The 27,584-nt window shown below is 40.8% G+C and overlaps 1 protein-coding gene across 1 annotated transcript in view; it reads left to right on the forward strand.

The window, feature by feature from the left end:
• LOC126459712 (ionotropic receptor 25a-like) overlaps window positions 1-27,584 on the forward strand; it is a 281,856-nt gene that overhangs the window by 101,857 nt on the left and 152,415 nt on the right. Inside the window, exons 3-4 of the mRNA XM_050095879.1 lie at window positions 1,224-1,379; window positions 18,292-18,495. Of these exons, the coding sequence (XP_049951836.1) occupies window positions 1,224-1,379; window positions 18,292-18,495 (360 nt within the window). The remainder of the gene's footprint in view (window positions 1-1,223; window positions 1,380-18,291; window positions 18,496-27,584) is intronic.

Below are 27,584 nucleotides of genomic sequence, written 5' to 3' on the forward strand. Positions count from 1 at the left end.
AGACTTGTTGAGGCCTTGCGTTGTCAAGAAGGAGGAGACGGGTTGCAGTTTTGTGGCGCCGAACACGCTGAAGTCGTTTCCTCAAATTACTTAGCGTAGTACAATACGCTTCAGAGTTGATCGTTGCACCATGAGGAAGGACATCAAGAAGACTAACCGCTTTAGAGTGCCAGAAGGCGATCGCCATGGCCTTGTTGGTTGAGGGTTTGGCTTTGAAGTTTTTCTTCGGAGGAGAGATGGTGTGGCGCCGATCCATCCGGTTGAAGCGATGAACTCACGTTTCATGTTCTGTTAGACAGCGAGGAACCCAGCGGGCACCTACCTCTGGATACTGCAACTGGTGGACGAGTGTCAGCACCACAGACAGAGACGTCCATTTGAGCAGCAAGGTGTTGAATGAGTGTGTCTGCACGTTCCAACATTGCAGGGGTCACAGCTGTCAGCCGCCGGGCGGCACATGATAGAGCAGATAACTTTTCATGACCTTGTTACTATGATAACAGACGCCTCGCACGAGGACTCAGTGTGCTTTTGTTCACTACCAGCTATCCACAGACGATCTGCAAGTGCTTATGAATATATGCGATGCTCTGGCTTCCGGCCAAAAGAAACTCAGTGACAGCTCTCTGCTTGGAACGCACTTCCGCTACAAACGTCATTTTGAAGACTACATATAGTGCCACCACCTATAGAAACATCATGAAATTATAGGGCTGAGGTGGGAATATTCACCACACTTAAAATTGACGTCATTTAACGAAAAACTCACCAGGAATAGGTAGCTTGTTGGCACTCTGTAATGCACTGTTGTTTCGATTCAGAATCGCAAGGGCGGTATTATTCCTCCATTGTTCGCCCTGCAATTTTAAAACACCTCTGATACAGTCCACTGTCAGATACTACGCAACTGTCCGCCCCCAGTAGCTGAGTGGTCAGCGCGACGGATTGTCAATCCTAAGGGCCCGGGAACGATTCCCGGCAGAGTCGGAGATTTTCTCCGCTCAGGGACTGGGTGTTGAGTTGTCCTAATCATCATCATTTCATCCCCTCGACGCGCAAGACGCCGAAGTGGCGTCAAATCGAAAGACTTGCACCCTGCGAACGGTCTACACGTGGCTTGTGAGGATGCCTGGAGGGGGTGGGAGAGTGGTAGGAGGGGTATCCTGTGACGGCATGCTGGGCTCGCTGACTGTTGCCACTGGTCGCCTGTCCCTTGTGCGCAGTGCTGGTGACCGAGGTGAACGCCACCTGGGTGGGGGGCGAACTGCGCGCCAACCTGAGCGGCCTGGAGGCGCGCTACGCCGGGCTGCGCCTCCAGCTGGACCTCAGCGCCATCGAGGTGGACCGCGAGCACGAAGTGGAGGAGTTCCAGCAGAAAGGTCAGTACCAGCAACCAGTCGCGAAGCACACTAACGACATGCTAAAACCAAATAAGGCTGAATTATTTTTACTTACATTTTAATGAAATCTTTACTTAATCAATTATAATGAAAGTTACTTGTATAGAATAGTTTTACATTTTTTGTCAGCATAGTTTTTGAAAAATACCCCATCCTTTCAAAGTACTACAGCTGTATATAAATGCACTTAAAGCAATATCACTATGAAAGTATCAAATCGCTATCATCTTATTATTTTGTTTGAAAAAATATCAAACGAGAAACATGATCGGTACACTATATTTAATTCGCTACGCTGCACATTTTTTTCTGACTTAAGTGACAGTGATGTTACTTCTTCTTTCTTGAAACAGGATCTAGTGACACTTTTTTCCACCTAGCCGCACACAAGGTGAATCACCTAAAACTTGCACAGCAAATATTGTGGAAATGGAGAGATCTATTGATGAGTGGATTTTACAGAATAGAATCATAGTCACGGGCTTGTAGTGTCAGCCAATAAACAGACTGTAATAACACTAAGAAAGTGTATTTTTGTGCAAATATATGCTTTTTAAATGGAACAATGCCTTTTGACATTAACTGACTAAATGCAGGGTGAATTAGAAAGTCAGTGGTGATTATTGCAGGATTCAAGTACGAGTCATTTACAAGATACAGTATTTTGAAAAGTTTCCACACTGACACTTGTTTGTGCCATTCAATCTGCATAGTTGCTACGTACAATGTTAATATGTTTGCTTACAGTGTGCTTGTGTGTTCCCTGAGTGCATTGCGACTTCCTAGTCAGTTACTGTGTGACAGTCCAAACAATGAATCGTGAGTGGACAATGGGGTTTACCAATGCAGAAGAAGCTGACATGCTCATGGTGTATGAAGAGTGTAGTAAGAATGTAGTACGTTCTTGTACAGTTTATGTTGCAAGATATCCCAATAGACATCAACTATCTAGACAATTATTTATCACACTCCTCAACCAGTTATGTGAAAGTGGTAGTGCAACACCCTGACAATGTAACAGAAGGAAAGAACTGACGACACAAAAGGGGGGAAATTAATGTTATTGATGCAGTTGCACTTCATCCACATGTTAGCTCCTGTGTAATCGTAAGAGGAAGTGGCTTGAGTAGGCAATTGGCCTACGCATTCTCTCTCCACATCTCTCTCCATCAAGAGGTGCATGGAAACCATTATGTGAATCGTGTTAACTTACGTACATGAGCATTAAGACAGGATATTCCCGATGTATTTTATTTGGTGATGAAGCCTCATTTACTAATCATGGCCAGATAAACCACGGTAATATGCAGTGTTGGTCTGCTGACGATCCCCATTGCATGGGGGATAGTGAACACTCAGCTTCCTCTGCAGATAAGGAGAAACCAGTGGTACCAAAATGATGGCTGGCCAGCTCATTGTGCACGAAGTGCTACACCATGTCTTCACAAATTGTTTCCAAATCGTTGGATTGGACGCAAGGGCTGGTCCATTTCCCGGGGAAGTTGACAGACGCTGTCTACAAGGACATATGAACTACACCCAGTGAATTGCAACGACGTATTACTGCAGCCTGCTCGTCCACCAGACTGTAGGATTGTATTGCCACTGCCGTGGTCATTTTTAACATAACCTATGATCGTTAATTGTATCCTTACTGGTCAGAATGCACATAACTGTTTGTAATGTAAACATTTGTGTTGTTCTTTAGTGAGTGCTATCGCAGGTACTGTGCAAGTGTCGGTGTGGGAACATTTCAGAATACGATATCTCGTAAATAATGCGCTCTAGAATCCTACAAAAATACCACTGACATTCTAATTTACCCTAATTTTAGTTTGCTAATGTTAATAGGTATTTTCCATTAAAAAAATATACGTTTGCACAAAAAAATACACTTGGTAAGTATTGTTACTATCTGTTGACTGGCTAACGACACTAGCCCCTGGCTACCAATCCATTGTGAAAACCGCATTTTTGCAATATTTGCGACACAGGGTTTAGGTGATTGCCCTTTATAGAATCAGTTTTTGCTATCTTAGATAGCCTTCGTCTTTGCATACATCATGGCAGTTTGCTTCCAGACGTGGAATAGCGATTCTCCAACGAAATACCATGCAGTCCAGTTTACCACCATCCTCCCTGTGTTAAAAGTGTAGGGTACTGTAACAGTGAATGTGGAAATCGGGAAAGCTCTTCTTGATGATCAGCCAGTACCTGTATCATTTGTGAAAAGCAGTGGATTTGGAAATTTTACATTGTTAGATGAATCTTTATTGCAAATTATGCCAGGAGCTTTCAACTCACTTGCTGGAACATTATCAGTGTTTAGAGCTTCTTCATCGACTCTTCATTTGTTAGATCACCTGTAGCATTGGCGAATGATAAAAAAGGGACATCCAAACGATTTTCAGGCATATCGTTGTCAAATCAGTACTAGCCAGTATTTCAAGACGTTAGTCTAATGCAATGCATTCCCTGCAAATTATTATGCAGACAGTGTAAGTATTTGTTTATATCAGATTTACTTTTAACAGTTATTTATTTCTTACTATTGCATTTTGTTTTCTTATAACAAAATAAGAATAATCCCATTGGAAAAGAATAGCTTGTAAACGCAACATTCACAAACAGGATTTTATATCGGTACTTAATAAACGACAATAACATAAATTTGGGTTCTCAGTTCTGATAAAATAAATACAATGAAAATTCACACACCCTTATTAAGAGCATATTATATACAATTTAGTGACTTATACCAGTATAGCACTCTTTTAATTTTAAAATATAGTACAAGCAAGTATAAGTAGATGCATAATCATGTCACAGCAAAAGAGAAATGTCCTTCTAGAAGGATGTGCCTCGACACACAGTCACAGAAGTTACGTCAGGCATGAAAATACTCATATTAACCTTCGCTGTATTATAAAGATATTCTGAGAAAATATGTGAAAGTTATTTCTATAATACATACACTCCTGGAAATGGAAAAAAGAACACGCTGACACCGCTGTGTCAGACCCACCATACTTGTTCCGGACACTGCGAGAGTGCTGTACAAGCAATGATCACACGCACGGCACAGCGGACACACCAGGAACCGCGGTGTTGGCCGTCGAATGGCGCTAGTACAAGCATACGGAGCTCCATCGCAGTCTTTAACACTGGTAGCATGCCGCGACAGCGTGGACGTGAACCGTATGTGCAGTTGACGGACTTTGAGCGAGGGCGTATAGTGGGCATGCGGGAGGCCGGGTGGACGTACCGCCGAATTGCTCAACACGTGGGGCGTGAGGTCTCCACAGTACATCGATGTTGTCGCCAGTGGTCGGCGGAAGGTGCACGTGCCCGTCGACCTGGGACCGGACCGCAGCGACGCACGGATGCACGCCGAGACCGTAGGATCCTACGCAGTGCCGTAGGGGACCGCACCGCCACTTCCCAGCAAATTAGGGACACTGTTGCTCCTGGGGTATCGGCGAGGACCATTCGCAACCGTCTCCATGAAGCTGGGCTACGATCCCGCACACCGTTAGGCCGTCTTCCGCTCACGCCCCAACATCGTGCAGCCCGCCTCCAGTGGTGTCGCGACAGGCGTGAATGGAGGGACGAATGGAGACGTGTCGTCTTCAGCGATGAGAGTCGCTTCTGCCTTGGTGCCAATGATGGTCGTATGCGTGTTTGGCGCCGTGCAGGTGAGCGCCACAATCAGGACTGCATACGACCGAGGCACACAGGGCCAACACCCGGCATCATGGTGTGGGGAGCGATCTCCTACACTGGCCGTACACCACTGGTGATCGTCGAGGGGACACTGAATAGTGTACGGTACATCCAAACCGTCATCGAACCCATCGTTCTACCATTCCTAGAGCGGCAAGGGAACTTGCTGTTCCAACAGGACAATGCACGTCCGCATGTATCCCGTGCCACCCAACGTGCTCTAGAAGGTGTAAGTCAACTACCCTGGCCAGCAAGATCTCCGGATCTGTCCCCCATTGAGCATGTTTGGGACTGGATGAAGCGTCGTCTCACGCGGTCTGCACGTCCAGCACGAACGCTGGTCCAACTGAGGCGCCAGGTGGAAATGGCATGGCAAGCCGTTCCACAGGACTACATCCAGCATCTCTACGATCGTCTCCATGGGAGAATAGCAGCCTGCATTGCTGCGAAAGGTGGATATACACTGTACTAGTGCCGACATTGTGCATGCTCTGTTGCCTGTGTCTATGTGCCTGTGGTTCTGTCAGTGTGATCATGTGATGTATCTGACCCCAGGAATGTGTCAATAAAGTTTCCCCTTCCTGGGACAATGAATTCACGGTGTTCTTATTTCAATTTCCAGGAGTGTATGTTCACAGAGAAGTTCTATCAATCCATCAACTAGGACATCAGGCAGATAATCCATTTTCAGCAAACCAAGTTTTTCATGCACACAGAATAATGCAGACTCAAAAATGGAAGCTAAATGTTGTTTTAAACAATGGTATGGGTCAGTTGGAAGAAATGTATACCAATGCCATCTGTTTAAAAGTAGAATAAAAAAGTACCATAAAATGTTTAAAGCTCCTCTGCAAAAGTCCTTCCTCAGTGACAACAGCCATATCTAGGTTAACCCGAATTAATGCATGCTTTGTCATACTAAATACATGGGCACTGTACCCAACAATGGTGCTATACTGTGAAAGTGAATTTAAAAATCCTAGTTGCTTGTGTTGGCGCTGTGGGGTCTGATGAACATATTAAGCTTCCACCCCATTCCTCAGTCTTGAGCTTAGATCTTATGAAAGAAAAGTTAATACTGGTGGTCAGTGTGTTGTTGTGGGACAAAATGATTATTCACCAAAATTTTAGAACATGAAATACATATGCCATATCATGAATTAAATATGTTTTTTAACCTAGTAATAAATTTTTCCAGTGTTTTTTCTGCTGAATTTTATTTATAAACTGACAACTGAAGTACATAAATATATTTATTTAGGCATTACAAAATATTATTTTATTATTATTTGTGAAAATACAAACAGAAAAATTTTCAGGAATTTGCAATTTTTTATGGAACTGGAAAGAAACAGTTCCTTTCTCTGTGAAACAAAGATATATTTTGTTCTTAAGTGCACTGCACAAATGTGAAACCCTTTCAGCCAGATAACCTCCATGTGGAACAAAGATTATGGGTTTTATTTATTACCTGGGGTAGATGCATGATATGGAACTTCCTTATTGTAGTTTATGACACAAGCTATGGTGCTCTGGACTGCTTCCTCAATGGTACTGCATCATCATTATTATCACATTTCCCTCATCTCCTTCTTCACTCTCTGCTTCCTTTTGAATTCTCTCTTCTTCAAAATATATTAAATTCTCCTGTGAAATTTTCATCATCATATTCCTCCAAATCTTCAATATGAGACATACCTGGCTCAATGTCATTGGTAAGTTCCATGATTTCAGCATCAATTAAACCTAAAATGTAATACATAAATTTTTAATCAAATGAAACTATGTGGTTCCAGACACCTTTTCAAGTCTGAATATACATACATATATATATATATATATATATATATATATATATATATATATATGATGGTAAATTTCAAAAAGAAAACTACTCCAGGAAGTAGCCAATCATCTATCGCTATTCATGGCAGTGCAACTAGGCCTTTGGATTCTGGAGAGCCTAGAACATCATTCAAGAAAGAGTCAGAGCTTCCCAGAAATTCTTCAAAGATAAGACCCAAGAAAAAACACCTACTGGGCACTCTGAACATCAACACACTTATGAAAGTTGGAAAACCAAAACACCTAACTGACACTCTCAATCAACACAATACACTTATATTAGCACTTCAAGAAACAAGGTAGCTGGATGAAATTGCATTTGAGTCAGGTGAACACAGTATCTACAAAGGAAAACCAGCCATTAAAATTTCCCATAATACGACTATATTAGGGGACAGCATTTATGGTTGAAGAGCAACTTACAGAATCAGTAACTAATTTTAGCTCCCCATCAGAATGAATTTTATTTCTGATGTTCAAGTCAGGCAATAAACGTTACACCACTATAAATGCACATGCACCTATCAACCAACACAACAAAACAAATGTTGACAAAGTGGAAGATTTTTGGGAAATGTTAGAACACGAAACATCCAAATTACCAAAAGAACATATCAAAATTTTTGTGGACGACTTTAACGTACAAGTCGACAAAGAAATATAATTTAAATCAGTAGTTGGAGGTTACACAGCACATGAAAGAACCATCAGAATTATGGAAATACTCATAGATTTTTGTAAACAATTTAACCTAAAACTAATGTCGACATTTTTCAGGAAACTTGCAAGAAAGAAAAAAACATGGGTATCACTAATCCAAATCAAGGTGAATATCAATTAGACCATGTGGCAGTAATGACTCGTAACTACAAGGAAATCTTGGATGTCAGAGTAACGAAGGGCCTAAAGTTAGACCATTATCTGACTGAAATAAAGACCACGTTCCAACCAAACAAACCTAATCCAGAACCAAGAAGATTTCCAAGAGTAAACACTAAATTTCTCATGCAAAATCAGGACAAATTCTGTGATATATTAAACACAAGAAAAATGGATGATTGGGAAGAAATTAAAGAAACAATGCTAGAGTCAGTCTAAGAAATGGGACAACCATAAAGAATACCAAGCCCATAGATGGTGGAATGAACTGTGTGATGAAGCAATTGACAGTCGAATAAAGGCATGGAAGAAATGGAACTGTAATAAGAAAAATGAATAGTGGTGAGAGGTTAAAGAAGAAAGGAAAAAGACAGCAAAAGCATCAGATAAGTGAAAAGAAAATATGACAAAGACAGATTAGAAGAAATGATTTCAAACTTTAACAGGAACAACACCAGGGACTTCTATAAGAGTTTCAAAGAAATTCCAACAGAATTCCAGTCACCAAGTTTACATTTTAAAGATAAAAATGTAAAAATGGTTTTAAGCAATAAAGCCAATTGCCAAATTTTAGCCAAATATTTTGAAAATCTATTAAATTGTGAAGAGCCGAGTGACAGATTACAATTTCAAAAACCACGACATGAAAATCCACCATCAGAACCACCTACAGTAGAAGAAACAGAAAAGATTGCCAAAGCATTGAAGAATAACTAAGCACCAGGACAGGATGGGATAGTAGCAGAAATGTGGAAACTAGGGGTCTTATCCGCATGGTAGAAAATTCACAAAGTAATGAAAGACATTTGTACAAAAGAAATCATACCCAAAAACTGGAAACAAGCATTTATCCATCCTCTCCATAAAAAAGAGATAAAACAGACATAAACAACTACATGGTTATATCCTCATTACTAGTAAGATACAAAGTACTTTCTAAAGCACTTTTAAATAGCATTGAGGAACAAGCAGGCTCTAATATAGGAGATTATCAAGCAGGATTTAGACAAGGTAGATCCTGTGCAGAACAGATTCTTAAATTTAAAAACAATTTTGAGAGTGAGCGCTATACAAAATAAAAATACAGTAGTTACTCTTGTAGACTTCAAGAAGGCCTATGACTCAGTTGACAGACAAACACTATTCCATATACTTTATGAATCAGGGATAGGTGAAAACAGCAGAAGATTTGTTGAACAAACGTTAACGGATACAACATCAATGATTAAGTTTCAAGGCGAAACTTCTGAACCATTCAAAATGAAAACAGGAGTTCGACAAGAAGATGGACTGTCCCCAATTCTCTTTAACTTGGTGTTGGATAAAATAGTATAAACATGGGAAAGCACATTAAAAACAGAGGCACAAAGGGTACAAGCATGGGCCAAAGAAAGAACAAATCTGAAGTAAATGTTTAGCCTTTGTGGATTATATCGCATTGATAACTGAAACCTAAACAGACGCAACAGTTATGGTTGATCTGTTACATGAGATTTCTGAAAAGACTGGGCTTAAAGTATCCTATGAAAAACCGAGTATATAGAATGCAAGCATAATACAGAAATTTTATGAAACCAAAGTATGGAAAAATTAAAAGAGTTGATAAATTCAAATACTTTGGGGACTGAATCCAAGCCAATAAGAAAGCATAAAACAGTTATAATTTGCATATAAATTAACATAAAACTACTACAATAAGAAATCAATATACATACAAGCGAAGATTAGACATTATAATTCAGTTATTAGGACACAAGCAACATATGGATCAGAGTGCCTAACATTGAATAAGAAAGGCGAATTAAGAGAACTAGAAAAAAAGAGAGAAAAATTCTACATTCTGAGAAATAAAATAATAATAGGTGAATTAAAAGGAGAACTGAAGATTAATACAACAATACAGGAAGGTTCACAGATACAATGAGGAAGTGACTGCTAAAATTTTATCGGCATTTAAAAATAATGGAAGAAATATGGATTATAAAGAATATTTTTAATTACGTTAGTGAGCTGAAAGAAACTGTAGGATGGATAGAAGCAGTAAAGACAGATGCCAACAAAATAGGTGTTACAGAGGAAATAATACGTGACAGGAATCACTTCAGGCTACTGATAGAAAACGCAAACTATGAATAAGATGAGCCAAAACCTCGACCCAAAACAGTGTGGACAGATAAGCAGAGACAAGCAGTTGGAGAAAATGAAGAAGTACTGGAGCCCAAACTCTTTGCCTTTACAAATGTCTGCTTGTGTCTGTGTATGTGCAGATGGATATGTGTGTGTGTGTGCGAGTGTATACCTGTCCTTTTTCCCCCTAAGGTAAGTGTTTCCGCTCCCGGGATTGGAATGACTCCTTACCCTCTCCCTTAAAACCCACATTCTTTCGTCTTTCCCTCTCCTTCCCTCTTTCCTGATGAGGCAACTGTTGGTTGCGAAAGCTTTAATTTTGTGTGTATGTTTGTGTGTCTATCGACCTCCCAGCGCTTTCGCATGGTAGTTACATCATCTTTGTTTTTAGATATATTTTTCCTGTGTGGAATGTTTCCCTCTATTATATATAGACTGAAGCAATGAATGAAAAATTTTACTGAGGCTGGGATTGGAAGCTGGGTCTTCTGCTGAATACACAAATGCAGTAACCACTATGCCACGGTGGCAGACTGGGTTTGCACAACTGCACAGACTGTCCTGGCACACCTCACTCCTCAAATCAAATTCCCATTCACACCTCGTCCTACTAGGTATTCCCACTGAACTTAAACAGCGTGAGGTGTGAGGCGTGAATAGTAATTTGGTTGTACTAGAATAGTCCACACAGCTATGCACAGCCACTTTGCCAGAGTGGTGTTCTGGTGAGACCCCTGTTCATATCTCAGGCTTGATACAAATTGTCATTCATCCTTTCAGCCTCCTATATACGTCGTAAATTTTAACCTCACTTTCATCTTCAACTAATGAGAATGAGATTCATTTGAATTAAAATATTGTTCAAAGTAAATACTGTTTATGAAAGAAAATAATGGAAACATGTGCAACACAAGAAAACTTCTTACTATATACCAAAATAATTATGAGAACAATGCCACTATAATGTGAAAGTATAGGTCACTGCGGAATGCAGAGTCAGTACTGCATCAAGAAAAATGTATAGTTGCACTGTTGTCATGAAATAAACAACCACTTATTCGATAGGGTAGGGTATTTACATATTTTAACGTATTCTAAACACATCATGATTCGAAATTACTAAAAAGAAACAGCAGTTATCTTTATTTGTAGATGCTATGGTGTTACTGTAATAAACAGCTTTCTTCAAGCTGATGTTGACATGTAATGGGAACATGCAGAAACGAAAACAACATCCACAGAAAGCACATGATGTAGTTAGTAAGTTGGTTGCGTGTTCCATTGTTCAATCACACAGTACGGTAGCCGTTAAGATGTGGAATGTGTCAAGTGCACAAGAACTGCACATACGAAACAAGATTTTTAATATGTATATGTTACAATACAGAGTTAGGGATTAATATTTATATTATTTACCCCATTTCCTAAAATGACACAAAATGCATATATTATATTTATAGATTTATTTATTCCTATTCAAGGATTCATGTATGGTATAGAAGGAGATATGATTTCAATTTATTTTTGAAGCTATTACTGCTGTAAAAGACATTTTATTTCGTCTGGTAACTTGTCAAAAAATTTTATGGTAGCATGTTTTACCCCTTTCTGTGCCAAAGATAGGTTGAGTAAAGGATAGTGCAAGTCTTTCTCTTTTCTGGTATTATAATCATGAATGTCATTATTGTTTTTAAACTTGTCCATGTTGTTGATTACAAATTTCATTAGTGAGTAAATGTACTGTGAGGCTGTTGCAAGTATCCCCAATCTTTTAAAAAGATGCCTACAAGATGTGCAACTATGAACCCACTCATTTTTCTAACCACTTTCTTTTTAGCAGTGAATACTTTTTGTCTAAATGTTGAGTTACCCCAAAATATTATTCCATATGACATCAGAGAGTGGAAGTGTGCAAAGTATGCTACCTTACTAATTTCTATATCCTCAAAATTGACAATTATTCTGATTGCAAAAGTTGCTGAACCTAGTCCCTTTAGAAGATCCAAAATATGAATTTTCCAATTAACATTCTCATCTATGCCTACACCCAAAACTTAGTATACTCTGTCCTGTCTTCTGACAGTTGTCCTGTCTTCTGATAGTTATTGAAGGAACTGTACTTTTTCCAGCAGAAAATTGGTTGTACTGTGTTTTTTCAAAGTTTAGGGCAAGCCAATTTGCAGAATACCAATTAATGACTTTTCTGAAGAGCATATTTGTATGCTTTTCAATTGGAGTTTCTTTTACTGGATTAATAATGAAGCTTGTATTATCAGCAAACTGTGTCAGTTCAGCTTCCTGTTTCAGATAGGAAGGGGACCGTTCACATGTATCAAGAACAAAAGGGGACCAATGATTGAGCCCTGTGGAACACCTAATGTAATTTCACCCCAGTTAGATGAAGTGTCAAACTTATTTAAATCGCTTGACCCATATAAGAAAACTTTTTTCTTCCTAATCTGTAGGTACAACTTAAACCACTTATATGCTGTTCCATTTATACCATAGAACTGTAATTTCTGTAATATAATGCCATGGTTCACACAATCAGATGCTTTGGACAAGTCACAGAAATTTCCTATTGGTGACATTTTATTATTTAAAGACTCTATTACGTGGACAATGAAATTGTATATTGCTGTCTCAGTGGAACAGCATTTTAGAAATCCAAACTGTTTAGATGGCTAGCCACTCTTGAGTTCATTACTTTCTCGAAGATTTTTGAAAATGCTGTAAGCAAGGATACTGGTCGATAATAATTGACATCTGTGGTTTCCCCCTTTCTTTTGAGTAGCATGACAATGGCATATTTTAACCTGTCAGGGAAAATACCTTGAGTTAATGATGCATTACATATGTGACTCAAAACATCAGCTGTAATTGCTCCATATTGTTTTAATATCTTATTAGAGACGTCATCTACTCCAACAGAACATTTATTTTTCAAAGATTTTATAATTTTACTTGTTTCACAAGAGTTTTTTTTTTTTTTCAAAACAGACTCTTCCATTCACTGCCTGGCTTTTTCATTTGAACTGTTCTCACCAATTTTTGCTCCTTAACTTAGGAAATGTTTGTTAAATACATTAGCTACTTGTGTGCTATTGGTTAAGATGGTCTCGTTCTTCTTAATAGTAATACTACCTACCTCAGTGGTTACTTTTCCTGTCTCTCTTCTTACAACATTCCATACTGATTTGATTTTATTGCCGAGTTGTTAATTTCTTCTCTAAATACATATTTCTTGATTTCCTTACAACTTTTCTCAGTATGTTACAATATATTTTATAGTGTAAAACTACTTCTGGATCTTTACTAGTTCTTGCTGTCTCATGAAGTTTTCTTTTTCTTTCTGAAGACACTTTAATACCTACAGTAATCCAAGTTTTCTTTGAAAAGTGTGTGGTGTTACATGTAGTAATTTTCTTTAGGAAACAATGTTCAAAAACGGATATAAATTTATCAAGAAATAGGTTACATTTATCGTTAGCATTTGGCTCATTATCTACATCGCCCTAATTAACATTTCTTAAGCTTTCTTTGAAGTGCTCCATAGATACCGGGTTGAGTGACCTTATACTTCTACTTAATGGTTTCCGGACTGTACATCCTGTTAGATTTTGTAAGTTAATCAGTTGTGCATGATGGTCTGACAATCCATTTACCACAGGGGAAGCATGTGTTTGTTTTACATCCTCTTTCTGAACAAATACACCATCTATTATTGTACTACTGTCTTGAGCTATACATGTAGGGAAATTGATCACTGATTCTAAGTTATGTGTTGTTAATAACACTTCTAGTTCATTTTTCTTCTCAGAATTATTTACAAAGTTTAAATTGAAATCACCACAGATTAATAACTTCTTCCTTATGTCTGACAGACAGCATAATAGGGAGACAAACTTCTTTATGAATAGCTCCCAGTCTCCTAATCAGCACCTGGACACTGTTGCTAATATCAGTACTACATCATATAACTGAAGTTCACAAGCACAAACCTCAAAGTGCTGATCAACACACAATTTGCTTACTTCTACAGTTTTCCATTTATACCCTCGTTTTATGAAAATGACAACTCCTCCTTTATCTCATTCTTATTTTTGAGATCATCTGAACACACTAATAACTCATCTACTTTATTTTTTATACCCTGATTTTTGATGAAGTAAGTTGATGCTGCCCTGAGCTTAAACCCTATTTACTGTACATGAAGTTTCTTTTATTCTATTTATCTTGATTGTCATCTGTCTGGACTTTGGCTTTAACCTAAAAAAATCTGTCTACTTGGACCCATTAACCACAGGGATCACCCCTTGTGTGACTGTGGACCCCCTTACAGTTTCTGCTAATAGAGATGCTAACTTATTTTTCCCCATCCTATTCAGGTGCAGGCCATGTGTAGTGTATCCCCACCTACCAATGACATTTTCTGGAACAACACTTATGTGAGATTTTGCCAGTGTCTGGAGCATCCTGTTCAGCTCAGTGTTCACATGCTTTACAGCAGTGTTTCCCCAGGGCTGATTATGACGCTGAAAGACCTCCACAAACCCCACATTTGTGTGCTCAGTTTCTGCTCCTATTTCATCCAGGTCACTCCTAATACTGTATCTTGGATTCACAACCAGGCTGTTTCCTGCTCCCCCAACCATAATTAACTGATCTTCCTCCTCAAAGTCCCTGCATAGCTGACCTAAGCTTTCTGTCACCTGGTTAAGGCTAACACTTGGTTTTACAAAACTTGTGGCCTGGTACCCTGCACCTAATTTCTCCTGAAGCTGCTGGCCTACACCCCTCCCATGACTGCTGCCTATAAGCAGAATTCTTCTTTTCCTATTCTGGTTTCATCCTGACCTGTCTTTTTTCTTTAAGCTAATATTCTGCTTCAACCTACTTTCAACTACATCCGGATGAGTCCCTTCCTCCACTTGAGATGGCAAGCCAAACTGATTTAATAATTGAATTTCTGGAGTTTTTTCAAGTGTTTCCCTATTTCGCCCCTTGCTTGCCACCTTTTCCCAGTTTCAGCTCTCTTTTTCCTCCCTTAACCTAAATAATTCCAAGTTCGCATTTTCTAATTCAGCCTTAAGGGCACAAATTTTTGCCTCCTGTTCAGCGATTTTTCTGTCCTTCCTACATAACCTACACTGCCATGGAAGAGCCTAATGTTCTACCCTCGTTTCCTCGCTGCTACATTCGCCCCAATGAAATCATAATTTACAGTCTACTCAGAACACCCCCTCTTTCAAATTTCTACGGCAAGCACCACATTTGTCACACATGGTTTGATAGTACACTGCACTCAGGCGAGTGTAGTTCATTCCCTGAGCTAGGAAAAATCAAAGGTGGATGTAGTGTATATACTAGATAAGGTCTTACTATTGATGAACTTGGAGTGGAACTGGGACAGCCCCTTACTTGTACTTTCTTTAGAGCAAAGATCCAGACCATCCCATTCACTGAATGTATGTATGTGACTGTGGCTGTATGATACCACAATTGACATGGGCTGGCCAGAACAGAGGATCACATAAAATCATAAGAGCTACCTCCAGATGGCCAGGGCTCTGAGACTGTTATGTACGGAAAACTCTTGCTCTGACACGTCAAATGCTCGCTCATGTGGCTAAATGGCAGGTATGGGTCAATTGGTTGCCAAGAAGTGCACATCCAAATGTCAGCTTTTCGAGAAAGCAAATTTAAAGTTTTGAGTAAATTATGACATGGCAATAATCTGTGAGCTTTCAGTCCCCATGTATAAATCTACTCTTGAAACGTTTTAACTGAAAACACCCTTTACAGAACATGCAGCCTACATTGCGAAACATTTTAGGTGGTATGAGTTTACCTGAATGATCCCTGTACGATTCGCCACTGTCGCACAACCTTTTTTCGATACCACATTGATGTCTATCATGTTTTATAATCTTCCTCGGCCATGAAATCACAGCAGTCACATCCATATTTTAGCATTCTTTAACACACAGCCCACGTTATTTTAGTTTTGAACAACACAAACCAATAACATGAATGTTTCACATACAGAACAAGGGCACACAACTAATTAAGGTTATCAGATAGTAGTACCAGACCTGACTGCCATGGGCACTTGGATGTACACCAATTGATTGCCAAGGTGCTTAGCAGCCTAGTTCAGTTTAATAACATTCAGCGCTCTCTATGTATGAACTATTGAATTGGGCCCCAAGCTGCTTGTTGGACGCAAACATCTACCTGTCTAATAATAAGCGGTGTCAGCGCATTTTTCAGTTTTTGTGACTTACGCCACTTGGCAGCAAACCTGCCCATATATATCAATGAAGCAGCACCATTTTAAAGGTGGGAGGAATCACCCCTGCCACATTGTCTCTTTGTCTCTTACCCTTCTAGTGGTGATAGCAGTAACATGAGAAAGGACTGTATACTATTTGTGTTTTAGAGAATGGGGTTTTAGTGGCGCTGAGTCCATTAACCCCCTCCCCACCACACCTCAAATACTTCTATTAGTAAGTTTTCTCTTGCTGCACACGATAAGTAACTTCTGAGAGCACTTAGCCAACATGGTACCACACTCGGAGCTTAGTGTGGAGGCCACACAGAATACCGTGGCCAGTAGATGTGAAGATGGCAGGGTATACGTGGGGAGAGCAGTAGTGGTGGGGGCTGTGGACAGGCGCTGTAGGGGAAATGCCAAGTGCTGGAGGGGAAGTACCATTCTAAACCGAAGCCTACGCTCACATTTTTTTGTAAATATTAAGTGGGGCCCCTCGGCGCCCGTACTTGCATGGTGACCATTCAAAAAGTTCTGTCATCTCTGCTTTGGTTACTATCTAAAAAGAATTTCGCCAAAATTGCAGCGATTTATTTTCGCCTGGCTTGTAAACCATTTGTAACGTTCAGAGAAGTATCACGAGTAGCGAATTGTGAGTAAAACCTACGCATTTCTCTTGTTTCTATGTTCAAATTTGTTTCTTTTGCCAAAATCTAGCGGAGTTCACAGAGTCTCACCCCACGAGTATTTTGTACAGACGCAATTGCGAGAGAATTCTGAAACATTGGTAAATTCAGTATCTTATGAAAAAGCACATCCTTGGCACAATATAAATGCGTAATGTCTTATGTCGTTCCAAAACCGATGGCATTTCTTGTTTCACCAGCTATCGATGACCCTTAATATTTACATTCTTTCATCGAAAAAATCTGTGCTTAGTGCAGTAACATGGTAGATAATGAAGTTTTGCATAATAATCATATGGCAAAATACTCTCATCTTTGGGTGCTATCATTTGCCAAAACCTCATTTCGTTATCTTAAACCATTTATGAAGTATGAGGAATGCTGTGGAAATTTCACTCTCACTTTATCGCTGGCGTGGCGCATTCGCGAATTAATGTGCTACAGCTGATCAGTTTTCACAAGTCTCCACCCAAGTCTAAAGATAAATTTAATATGTTAGTGACATTTCATATGCAGCAACATATTATGTAATATGCACCAAACGCAAACAATAGCGACGCATGTTTTTCATTGCAAACTTTTTCGAATTTCGCGCAGTGTCTTACTTCCATGTAAATATCACAATAACTATGACCATTAACGAAATGATGGGCACTTCATCATGAACCTGGCACATAAAGCTATAAGTAAAAAATGAAATTGTTTTGCAGAATGTTTTTGTAAAATCATTTGTGAAATATTGCAGGGCGTGCGCCATGATTCTGCCATTGCCGACCGGCCGAAAGGCGGCAAACAGTGTGGGTCTCTCCTTCCGAACAAACGAATGAACTCGCCCAGCGCTTTCTACGAAAACGTCCCCGCGCATCGGCCAGAATACCCTGCGTGGACACAAGCTTCCGTTGCTCAATGGTGTGCGACTAAGTAGTCCACCAACGACATTAAGAGTAAAGCCTGAGTTATCTGCTATGAGAACATGCCTTTGCACAAATGCTGTAAATTCTTAATTGGCACAGAACATACCTCACGTAATCATACTTCGACACTTTGAAGAACTTTCAGAGAGAATTTTACCAAATTCCTTGATGTCCCATTTTGGTATTAAACACGCAAATAAAATAACAACTCATACACATGCACTTAATTTGTTCCTACGCTCAGTCAGTGAATACCAAGAGAAGAGAACCGTAATACAGAATGTTACAACAATAGATTCATGCTGATTTTCTCTCGTTCTAAAATAGTTTAATGACGAAAACATTTCGAGTGGCCCTCCACTGATATCTCGTAATACGTTGTGCGTGGTTTAAACCGCTGTGGAAGTGCGGAAGTGATAATCTAAAAACGTTCACCGGCACAGTGTGCGGGGAACTGGCGGTGGGCGTGTCTGCGCTGCTGGACGCCACGTGGACGGGATGGCGGCGCCTGCGTGATGAGGCGCAGCACCGGGGACTCCCCTACCTCCGCCTCGACGCCACGCTTGCCAACCTGGTGGATGCCGTTGACAAGTACCTGCAGGCGCGCGAGGCGTCTGATGCAGCACTCATATTTCACACAGAGGAAGGTACAGTAATTTACATTTTCTATCAGCACTGAAGTAGACTGCAGAAATTCTCTTGTTTACACTCTTTGATCACATTCTGTGTCTCACTTTACAAAAATGCCTTGTAATACTCATATTTTTCAAAGTTATCTGTCAATGCATCCGAGATAGGTCGTGCTTCTAGAAGGAATTGATTCAAACCATGAAAAATATACCTGTATAAAATCTTAAAATATCCCTCTTCTAAATAATATTATTCTAATAACTGCATCGTCTAGCGCCAGATAATAGCCACTGCAACCTTTCCCTGGAATATCCTCTATAAATCAATAAATAACAGTCAGAACTCCTTTAAAAGAAGCATGTAAATTATAATTAAAGTTAACTACAAATTTAGTTATCAGTATTTCCTTACTGGTAATCAGCAACTCTGTCTTGTCTCTTTATCTTGTACAATCCATGGAAAGCTTGCATTTTACATCACAATTAGTTGGGGTAGTACTCTACATCTTCTCCGAAATCAGACTCTGTAACGACTAACCATGCACCACCAATAATTATCAAATCACGGAAAATATATTCCGATGATGAAATTAAAACTCAGAAAACCAAAAGTACTTGAAACTGCCCCACCCTGTACGACGTGGATAGTTTATTCTTTTTCATCCACTCTAGAATAAAATTGTGGAAGATTTCGTTTCATATTGGACGTTTAACAACGAATAATAGTAGAGAATAAATCCATCTGATCTGTTAGCGCACAAGATCATTGTAGAACTGATTATACAGATCTTTTTCTGTATAATCTACATCTACATCTACATCTATACTCCGCGAGCCACCTTACGGTGTGTGGCGGAGGGTACTTATTGTACCACTATCTGATCCCCCCTTCCCTGTTCCATTCACGAATTGTGCGTGGGAAGAACAACTGCTTGTAAGTCTCCGTATTTGCTCTAATTTCTCGGATCTTTTCGTTGTGATCATTACGCGAGATATATGTGGGCGGTAGTAATATGTTGCCCATCTCTTCCCGGAATGTGCTCTCTCGTAATTTCGATAATAAACCTCTCCGTATTGCGTAACGCCTTTCTTGAAGTGTCCGCCACTGGAGCTTGTTCAACATCTCCGTAACGCTCTCGCGCTGACTAAATGTCCCCATGACGAATCGCGCTGCTTTTCGCTGGATCATGTCTATCTCTTCTATTAATCCAACCTGGTAAGGGTCCCATACTGATGAGCAATACTCAAGAATCGGACGAACAAGCGTTTTGTAAGCTACTTCTTTCGTCGATGAGTCACATTTTCTTAGAATTCTTCCTATGAATCTCAACCTGGCGCCTGCTTTTCCCACTATTTGTTTTATGTGATCATTCCACTTCAGATCGCTCCGGATAGTAACTCCTAAGTATTTTACGGTCGTTACCGCTTCCAATGATTTACCACCTATGGCATAATCGTACTGGAATGGATTTCTGCCCCTATGTATGCGCATTATATTACATTTATCTACGTTTAGGGAAAGCTGCCAGCTGTCGCACCATGCATTAATCCTCTGCAGGTCCTCCTGGAGTACGTACGAGTCTTCTGATATTGCTACTTTCTTGTAGACAACCGTGTCATCTGAAAATAGCCTCACGGAGCTACCGATGTTGTCAACTAAGTCATTTATGTATATTGTAAACAATAAAGGTCCTATCACGCTTCCCTGCGGTACTCCGAAATTACCTCTACATCTGCAGATTTAGAACCGTTAAGAATGACATGTTGTGTTCTTTCTTCTAGGAAATCCTGAATCCAATCACAAACCTGGTCCGATATTCCGTAAGCTCGTATTTTTTTCACTAAACGTAAGTGCGGAACCGTATCAAATGCCTTCCTGAAGTCCAGGAATACGGCATCAATCTGCTCGCCAGTGTCTACGGCACTGTGAATTTCTTGGGCAAATAGGGCGAGCTGAGTTTCACATGATCTCTGTTTGCGGAATCCATGTTGGTTATGATGAAGGAGATTTGTATTATCTAAGAACGTCATAATACGAGAACACAAAACATGTTCCATTATTCTACAACAGATTGACGTAAGCGAAATAGGCCTATAATTATTCGCATCTGATTTATGACCCTTCTTGAAAATGGGAACGACCTGCGCTTTCTTCCAGTCGCTAGGTACTTTACGTTCTTCCAGCGATCTACGATAAATTGCTGATAGAAAGGGGGCAAGTTCTTTAGCATAATCACTGTAGAATCTTAAGGGTATCTTGTCTGGTCCGGATGCTTTTCCGCTACTAAGTGATAGCAGTTGTTTTTCAATTCCGATATCGTTTATTTCAATATTTTCCATTTTGGCGTCCGTGCGACGGCTGAAGTCAGGGACCGTGTTACGATTTTCCGCAGTGAAACAGTTTCGGAACACTGAATTCAGTATTTCTGCCTTTCTTCGGTCGTCGTCTGTTTCGGTGCCATAATACTAGTATCGTATATGTTGGAATCTGTGTTAACAATCTATATACAGTTTAAAGGTCTGAGCTGTTGGAGCGTGTAATTCTACACCCATCAACTTTTGTGTGTCATTAAAGCCAGTAGAGAAACTACAGAACAGTATCTTTAATAGCGAATGATTAAAGTCTGCTTGAGTATTATCTGTCTCGATAAAGATTTTTGATACCTTATGCAGGGCGTATCCGTAAGAGTGCGCAAAAATGTAACAGAAGGTGGTGGGTGCTCCACTGAAGAATTTAAGGAAGAGAACCTGGGGTCGGAGAAGCCAGCTTCAGTAGATAGTAGGATAAAAATTGTTCAAATGGCTCTGAGCACTTTGGGACTTAACATCTGAGGTCATCAGTCCCCTAGACTTAGAACTACTTGAACCTAACTAACCTAAAGACATCACACACATCCATGCCCGAGGCAGGATTCGAACCTGCGACCGTAGCGGTCGCGCGGTTCCAGACTGAAGCGCCTAGAGCCGCCCGGCCACCACGGCCGGCAGTAGGATAAAAACCACATTTCTGTGTGCTTTTTTATTTACATTAGTTAACTGCACCGATACAATGTACTGTATCTTCCAAAGTGTGCTGAAACTGACAGTCATCAACCTCAATGCAAGCGTGACATCGGCGAAAAAGATTTTGACGCACCCTGCAAAAATCCCTGGTGTGTTTCGAATCACATCTCAGGCAGCTACAATTCTGGCAACTAATTCCATCTCCTTATCGACTGGGGTCTCATACAGAAGTGACGATACATAACCCCATAGGAAATAATCAAGGCGATCCAGGTCAAGTGACCTTGCAGGACGTGGAATAGGACTTACCCTTCCAATCCTTGCAAGAAATAAAAAATATACATAATTAAACTTGTGCACACGTCAGCTGTAAATAAACTGGAAAACAGTAATGCTGGACAAAGCAGCAGACAAGTTTATTTCCATATCTCCTTAACATAGCTTCTCCGACCTCAAATTCCCTACCTCAAATTGTTCAGTGAAGCGTTCCCTATGTCCTGTTACGTTTTTGCGTGCTCTTACGGAAACATCCTGCATAATGTCCGGCTTATGCAATTCCCGTACTTATGTCACGATGTACTATACGTGATAGTTCCAATTCCAAGGAAAACAGATGCCGACAGATGTGAAAATTACCGAACTATCAGTTTAATAAGTCACAGTTGCAAAATACTAACAGGAATTCTTTACAAAAGAATGGAGAAACTGGTAGAAGCCGATCCCGGGGAAGAACGGTTTGGATTCCGGAGAAATGTAGGAACACCAGAGGCAATACTGACCCTTCTGCTGCTCATAGAGGACAGGTCAAGCAACGGCAAACCTACTTTTATAGTGTTTGTAGATTTAGAGAAAGCTGTTGACTGGAATGCTCTCTTTCAAATTCTAAAGGTGGCAGGCGAAAAGCTGTTTACAGCTTCTACAGGAAGCAGATGGTAGTTACAAGAGTGGAGGAGCATGAAAGGAAAGCAGTGGTTCAGAAGGGAATGTGCCACGGTTGTAGCCTATCCTCGATGTTATTCGATCTGTATTTTGAGCAAGCAGTAAAGGAAACAAAAGAAAAATTTCGAGTAAGAATTAAAGTCGAGGGAGAAGAGATAAAGCTTTAAGGTTTGCCGATGATATTATAATTCTGGCAGAGAAGGCAATGGACTTGGGAGCGGAGTTAAAGGGAATGAACAGTGTTTGAAAGGAGGATATAAGATTAACATCAACAAAAGCAAAACGAGGATAATGGAAGTAGTAGAATTGAATCAGGTGATACTGAGGGAGTTAAATTAGGAAATGAGGCACTTAAAAATGTAGATGAGTTTTCCTTTTTGAGCAGCATAATAACTGACGATGGTCGAAGGAGAAAGAATATAAAATCTAAACTGACAAAGGCAAGAAAAGCGTTTCTGAAGAAGAGAAATTTGTTAACATCGAGTATACATTTAAGTGTCAGGAAGTCTTTTCTGAAAGTGTTAGTATGGAGTGTAGCTATGTATGGAAATGAAACATGACCAGTAAACTGCTTAGACAAGAATAGAAGCTTTTGAAACGTGGTGCTACAGAAGAATGCTGAAGAGTAGATGGATAAATCTCGTAACTAATGAGGAGGTACTGAATAGAATTGGGGAGAAAATAAATTTGTGGCACGACCTGACTGGATGAAGGGCACGGTTGCTAGGACACATTCTGAGACGTCAAGGGATCATCAATTTAGTATCGGAGGGAACTGCGTGTGTATGAGTGTGTGTGTGGAAGGGGGAGTGGTTAAAAATCATAAAGGGAGGCCAAGAAATGAATAAAGTAAGCAGATTCAGTCTTAGGACTGAAGACCACAACACTAACATGCTATACACTGTCTTATCAAAAGCATATGGACGCCCCTATGTAATGCGGAATTGGCCACTAAATGTTCACGAGGGACGGACCTGCCAATATAAAAGTATATGCTGTCACTAGAGAAGCAACAACAGCACGATAGGTTGATCAGTGGACCTCGATGACTTCGAACAAGCACTGGTCACTTAATGTCACCCGAATAACAAGTCAATCAGGTGCATTTCAGCCAATCTAACGTTGTTGTGATGTGACTGTGAAGTAGAAACGCAAAAGAAAAACCATGGCTAAACCAAGACTAGGAGGACCTCTTGGACTGATGGACAGGGACCGTCGAGCATTGCTGAGGGGGGTTGCAAAAAATCGCATGAAAACAGCGGAAGGACTCTGTTGTTAGTTCCAAAGTGCTACAAGCAGCCCATCTGGCACAATGTCTGTGTGTAGGGAGTTAAAAAGAACGGCGTACAGTAGGCGACCAGCTCTTCGTTAGATGGAGTAAAGAGCGGCGCCACTGGACAGTGAATGACTGGAACCGATTCATTAAGAGTGGTGAACCACGCTGTACTCTGTGGGAATCCTATGGAATGGTTTGGGTTTGCCTGGAGAAAGATACGTTCCATCATGTACAATGCCAGCAGTGAAATCCAGAGGACACGGTGTTACGACGTGGAAGTGTGGTTCCCTTATTGTGCTTAGGAAAACGCTAAAAGCAGAATGTTATGAACACGTTTTACAGCATTCTGTACTGCGTAGATTGGTGGAACAGATCTGAGACGACAATTTTATCAGCATGACAATGCCCCCCTGCCGTAAAGAAACATCTGTTTGTGGAAATAGCATTCCTCGAATGGCCTGGCCCGCCGAGAATCCCAACCTGAACCCAGTGGAACAACTCTGCAGGTTTGGGACGAATGCGCCTAGCTCCAAATCGTAGCGTCCAACATCAGTACCTTTCCTGGTTTCGTCTCTTGAGGAAGAATGCGCCCCCACTCCCCCACTGACATTCAGGCACCACACTAAAAGAGTCTGAGGCAGAGCTCAATCCTTCACAATGGCGAAGGGTGCACACATCCCATATTAACGTCCACTAATAGGTGTTCGGATATTTTTGATCAGATAGTGTATACTAGGTGTGGCAATTAAATTGCACATGTGTCTTCCATTGTTCAACATAGTGCTGTGGGTCATCCACTAACACCCTCTTGAACAGTTTCCCTCTAGCATTGTAGAGGAATGTGCAGAGACGTAGATTCTTCCCATCTTGCTTTAGTATTATTAGTAATTCATAACTATATTCCATGTAGGGTCAACGCACTTTGTAGCGTGTCTGCACACTGCATCCACAGTGATTCATAAGGTGAGCGGAAGAATGGTGTGTATAGCTTTCTGAAACACCTTTATTGCGGCAGAGAGAATGGGAAAATACCTGCTCGCTCTTCGTTTTGCAGACCTATGAAGGAGGGGAGTGCATGACAAGAATCCAGTGCCGTACCTTCCCTCATGCTTCTAACAACCTCCACCCTCAACTTTCCACCCTATTACACGCCCAGAACACAATTTAGATATTATTACACTTCTACTGCACTTAGTGCACTTAGATGTGGCACACACATTTAATATTTCAAAAAATGTTCAAGTGTGTGTGAAATCTTATGGGACTTAACTGCTAAGGTCATCAGTCCCTAAGCTTACACGCTACTTAACCTAAATTATCCTACGGACAAACACACACACCCATGCCTGAGGGAGGACTCGAACTTCCGCCGGGACTAGCCGCACAGTCCATGACTGCAGCGCCTTAGACCGCTCGGCTAATCCTACGCTGCATTTAATATTTATTCTTTCCTCACTTCATATAATAATAAATATAAACTTTATTCAATTATAACACCGTCTTTAATCATCTGAGATTTTTCATTTCCTGGAACGCAGAAGCTATTAGCTTTTAAGGAATAGGACCTTTTTTGGCGACGAAATCTTCTCAGGGACTTCACCTGAATATGATGGGTACGAATGTCACTGAAACGTTGCAACAAGGCGACGCCAGCACTCGGCTGATCATGATTTTATCATTGGAATAGGCCGAGGTATCCTGCAATCAATAAGACCTTTTTTGCAGCAATTTTCTGGATGCCGCAGTTTTCGAAATACTCAAGAACAACCAAAAAAGTAACCTGCGAGACCTGAGTTTCTCCTGGCGTATACAACTTTCAAATAACTTCCGGGAATTCAGCCAGGTAACACTTTCAGCGACCGCCGATATTTCGGCGGGAGAACACCCCGCCATTTTCAAGGCAAACTGCAACGGACAGGCGACGTACATGCAAATTTAATACCTCGGTTCTCGGACCCAAGCAGGAAAGATAACACACACACACTGAACACTAGTGCCACCAAAGATGGCCAAAGTCAGAGCTATCGATAGTGAGACTATGAATTCGCAGGTGAGGTAGCATTGAGTCTGTCCCTCTGTTTCTTGACAAGGGAGAGAGCCGGATTCCAAACAGAGTTTAAACAGAAACCTCCATCCCTGTTAACAAGGTTGCTCGCTAATTTAATCTCAACTGCCTCCCGAATCACACTGTCCCAATAGCTGGACGTGCATGCCAATATCTCGGTGTTATTATATAACATGGAGTGACCAGTATCCAAGCAATGTTCGGCAATAGCAGATCTATTTGGCTGCTGTAATCGTGTGTGCCGTTTATGCTCAGTACATCTGTCCTCCACGGTCCTGATAGTTTGACCAATATATGCCATGCCGCAGCTACAAGGGACACGATATACACCCGCCTTACGCAGTCCAAGATCATCCTTAACGGAACTCAAAAGTGCTCTAATTTTAGATGGAGGTCGGAAAACACATTTCACATCGTATTTCCGTAAAATACGACCGATCTTATTGGACGTGTTTCCTACGTAAGGCAAGAAGGCAGTAGATTTAGGTGTTGACTCAGAATTATCATCAATCACCTCATGTACAGTTGGTCGATAGCGCAACGCACGTTCAATCTGTCTATCACTGTAACCATTTTGACGAAATGTAACTTCAAGATGGGACAGCTCAGCTGGCAAAGTCTCAGCGTCAGAAACGATATGTGCCCTGTGTACCAAGGTACGAAGTACCCCTTCACGCTGAGCCGAATGGTGACAACTATTAGCTTGTAAGTACAAGTCGGTGTGAGTACGTTTCCTGTAGACTGCATGTCCCAATGATCCATCATCCTTCCTCCTAACCAACACGTCGAGAAAGGGAAGGCAACCATCCTTTTCCACCTCCATCGTAAAACAAATGTTCGGGTGGATCGAGTTCAGATGTTCTAGAAAGACATTCAAATTCTCCCTACCGTGAGGCCAAACAACGAAGGTATCGTCAACGTATCTATAGAAACAGGCGGGTTTTAAAGGCGCCGACTCCAATGCACGTTCCTCGAAGTCTTCCATAAACAAATTTGCGATCACAGGAGACAACGGACTACCCATCGCAACTCCATCTGTCTGCTCGTAATACTGGTCATTAAATAAAAAGTAAGTGGATGTCAACACATGCCTAAAGAGATTAGTTAAATCAGCACCAAACCTGGCTTCAATTAACCGCAACGAATCAGACAGAGGAACACGAGTGAAGAGAGAGACCACATCGAAACTCACTAAAATATCAGAGTCATTCAGCCTCAGTCCCTCCAAACGACGTAAAAAATCAGCTGAGTTCCTGATATGATGTTCACACCGTCCTACTTGTGGACTCAACAGAGATGCAAGATGCTTGGAAACACGATATGTCGGGGCGCCGATGTTACTCACTGTAGGACGGAAAGGAACCCCTTCCTTATGAACCTTTGGAAGGCCATATAACCTAGGGGGAACCGCACTATAGGTGTTAAGCCTCTTGATTGTGTCCTGCGACAAACCACTTTTCTTCAGGAGGCTGTTGGTCTTTCTCTCAACACTTTTCGTGGGGTCAGCATCGATTCTGCGATACGTTGAATCAGATAGTAAACGTTGCATCTTTTGTACATAATCATGTTTATTTAAAACAACGGTGGCATTGCCCTTGTCAGCAGGTAAAATAACAATACTGGGATCAACCTTGAGAGAGCGTAAAGCAGCCCTCTCTGCTGCTGTTACATTACTCTTGGGTGGACGAGCCCTAGTCAAAACACGGCATGCCTCCCTCCTAACTTCCTCTGCAGCGTCAGGAGGTAGTTTGCAAACTGCCTGTTCAATTGAACTAATAAAATCAACTACCGGCAAATTCTTCGGAGTGGGTGCAAAATTTAATC

Source organism: Schistocerca serialis, chromosome 1, assembly GCF_023864345.2.
Source record: "Schistocerca serialis cubense isolate TAMUIC-IGC-003099 chromosome 1, iqSchSeri2.2, whole genome shotgun sequence".
Lineage (NCBI taxonomy): Eukaryota > Metazoa > Arthropoda > Insecta > Orthoptera > Acrididae > Schistocerca > Schistocerca serialis.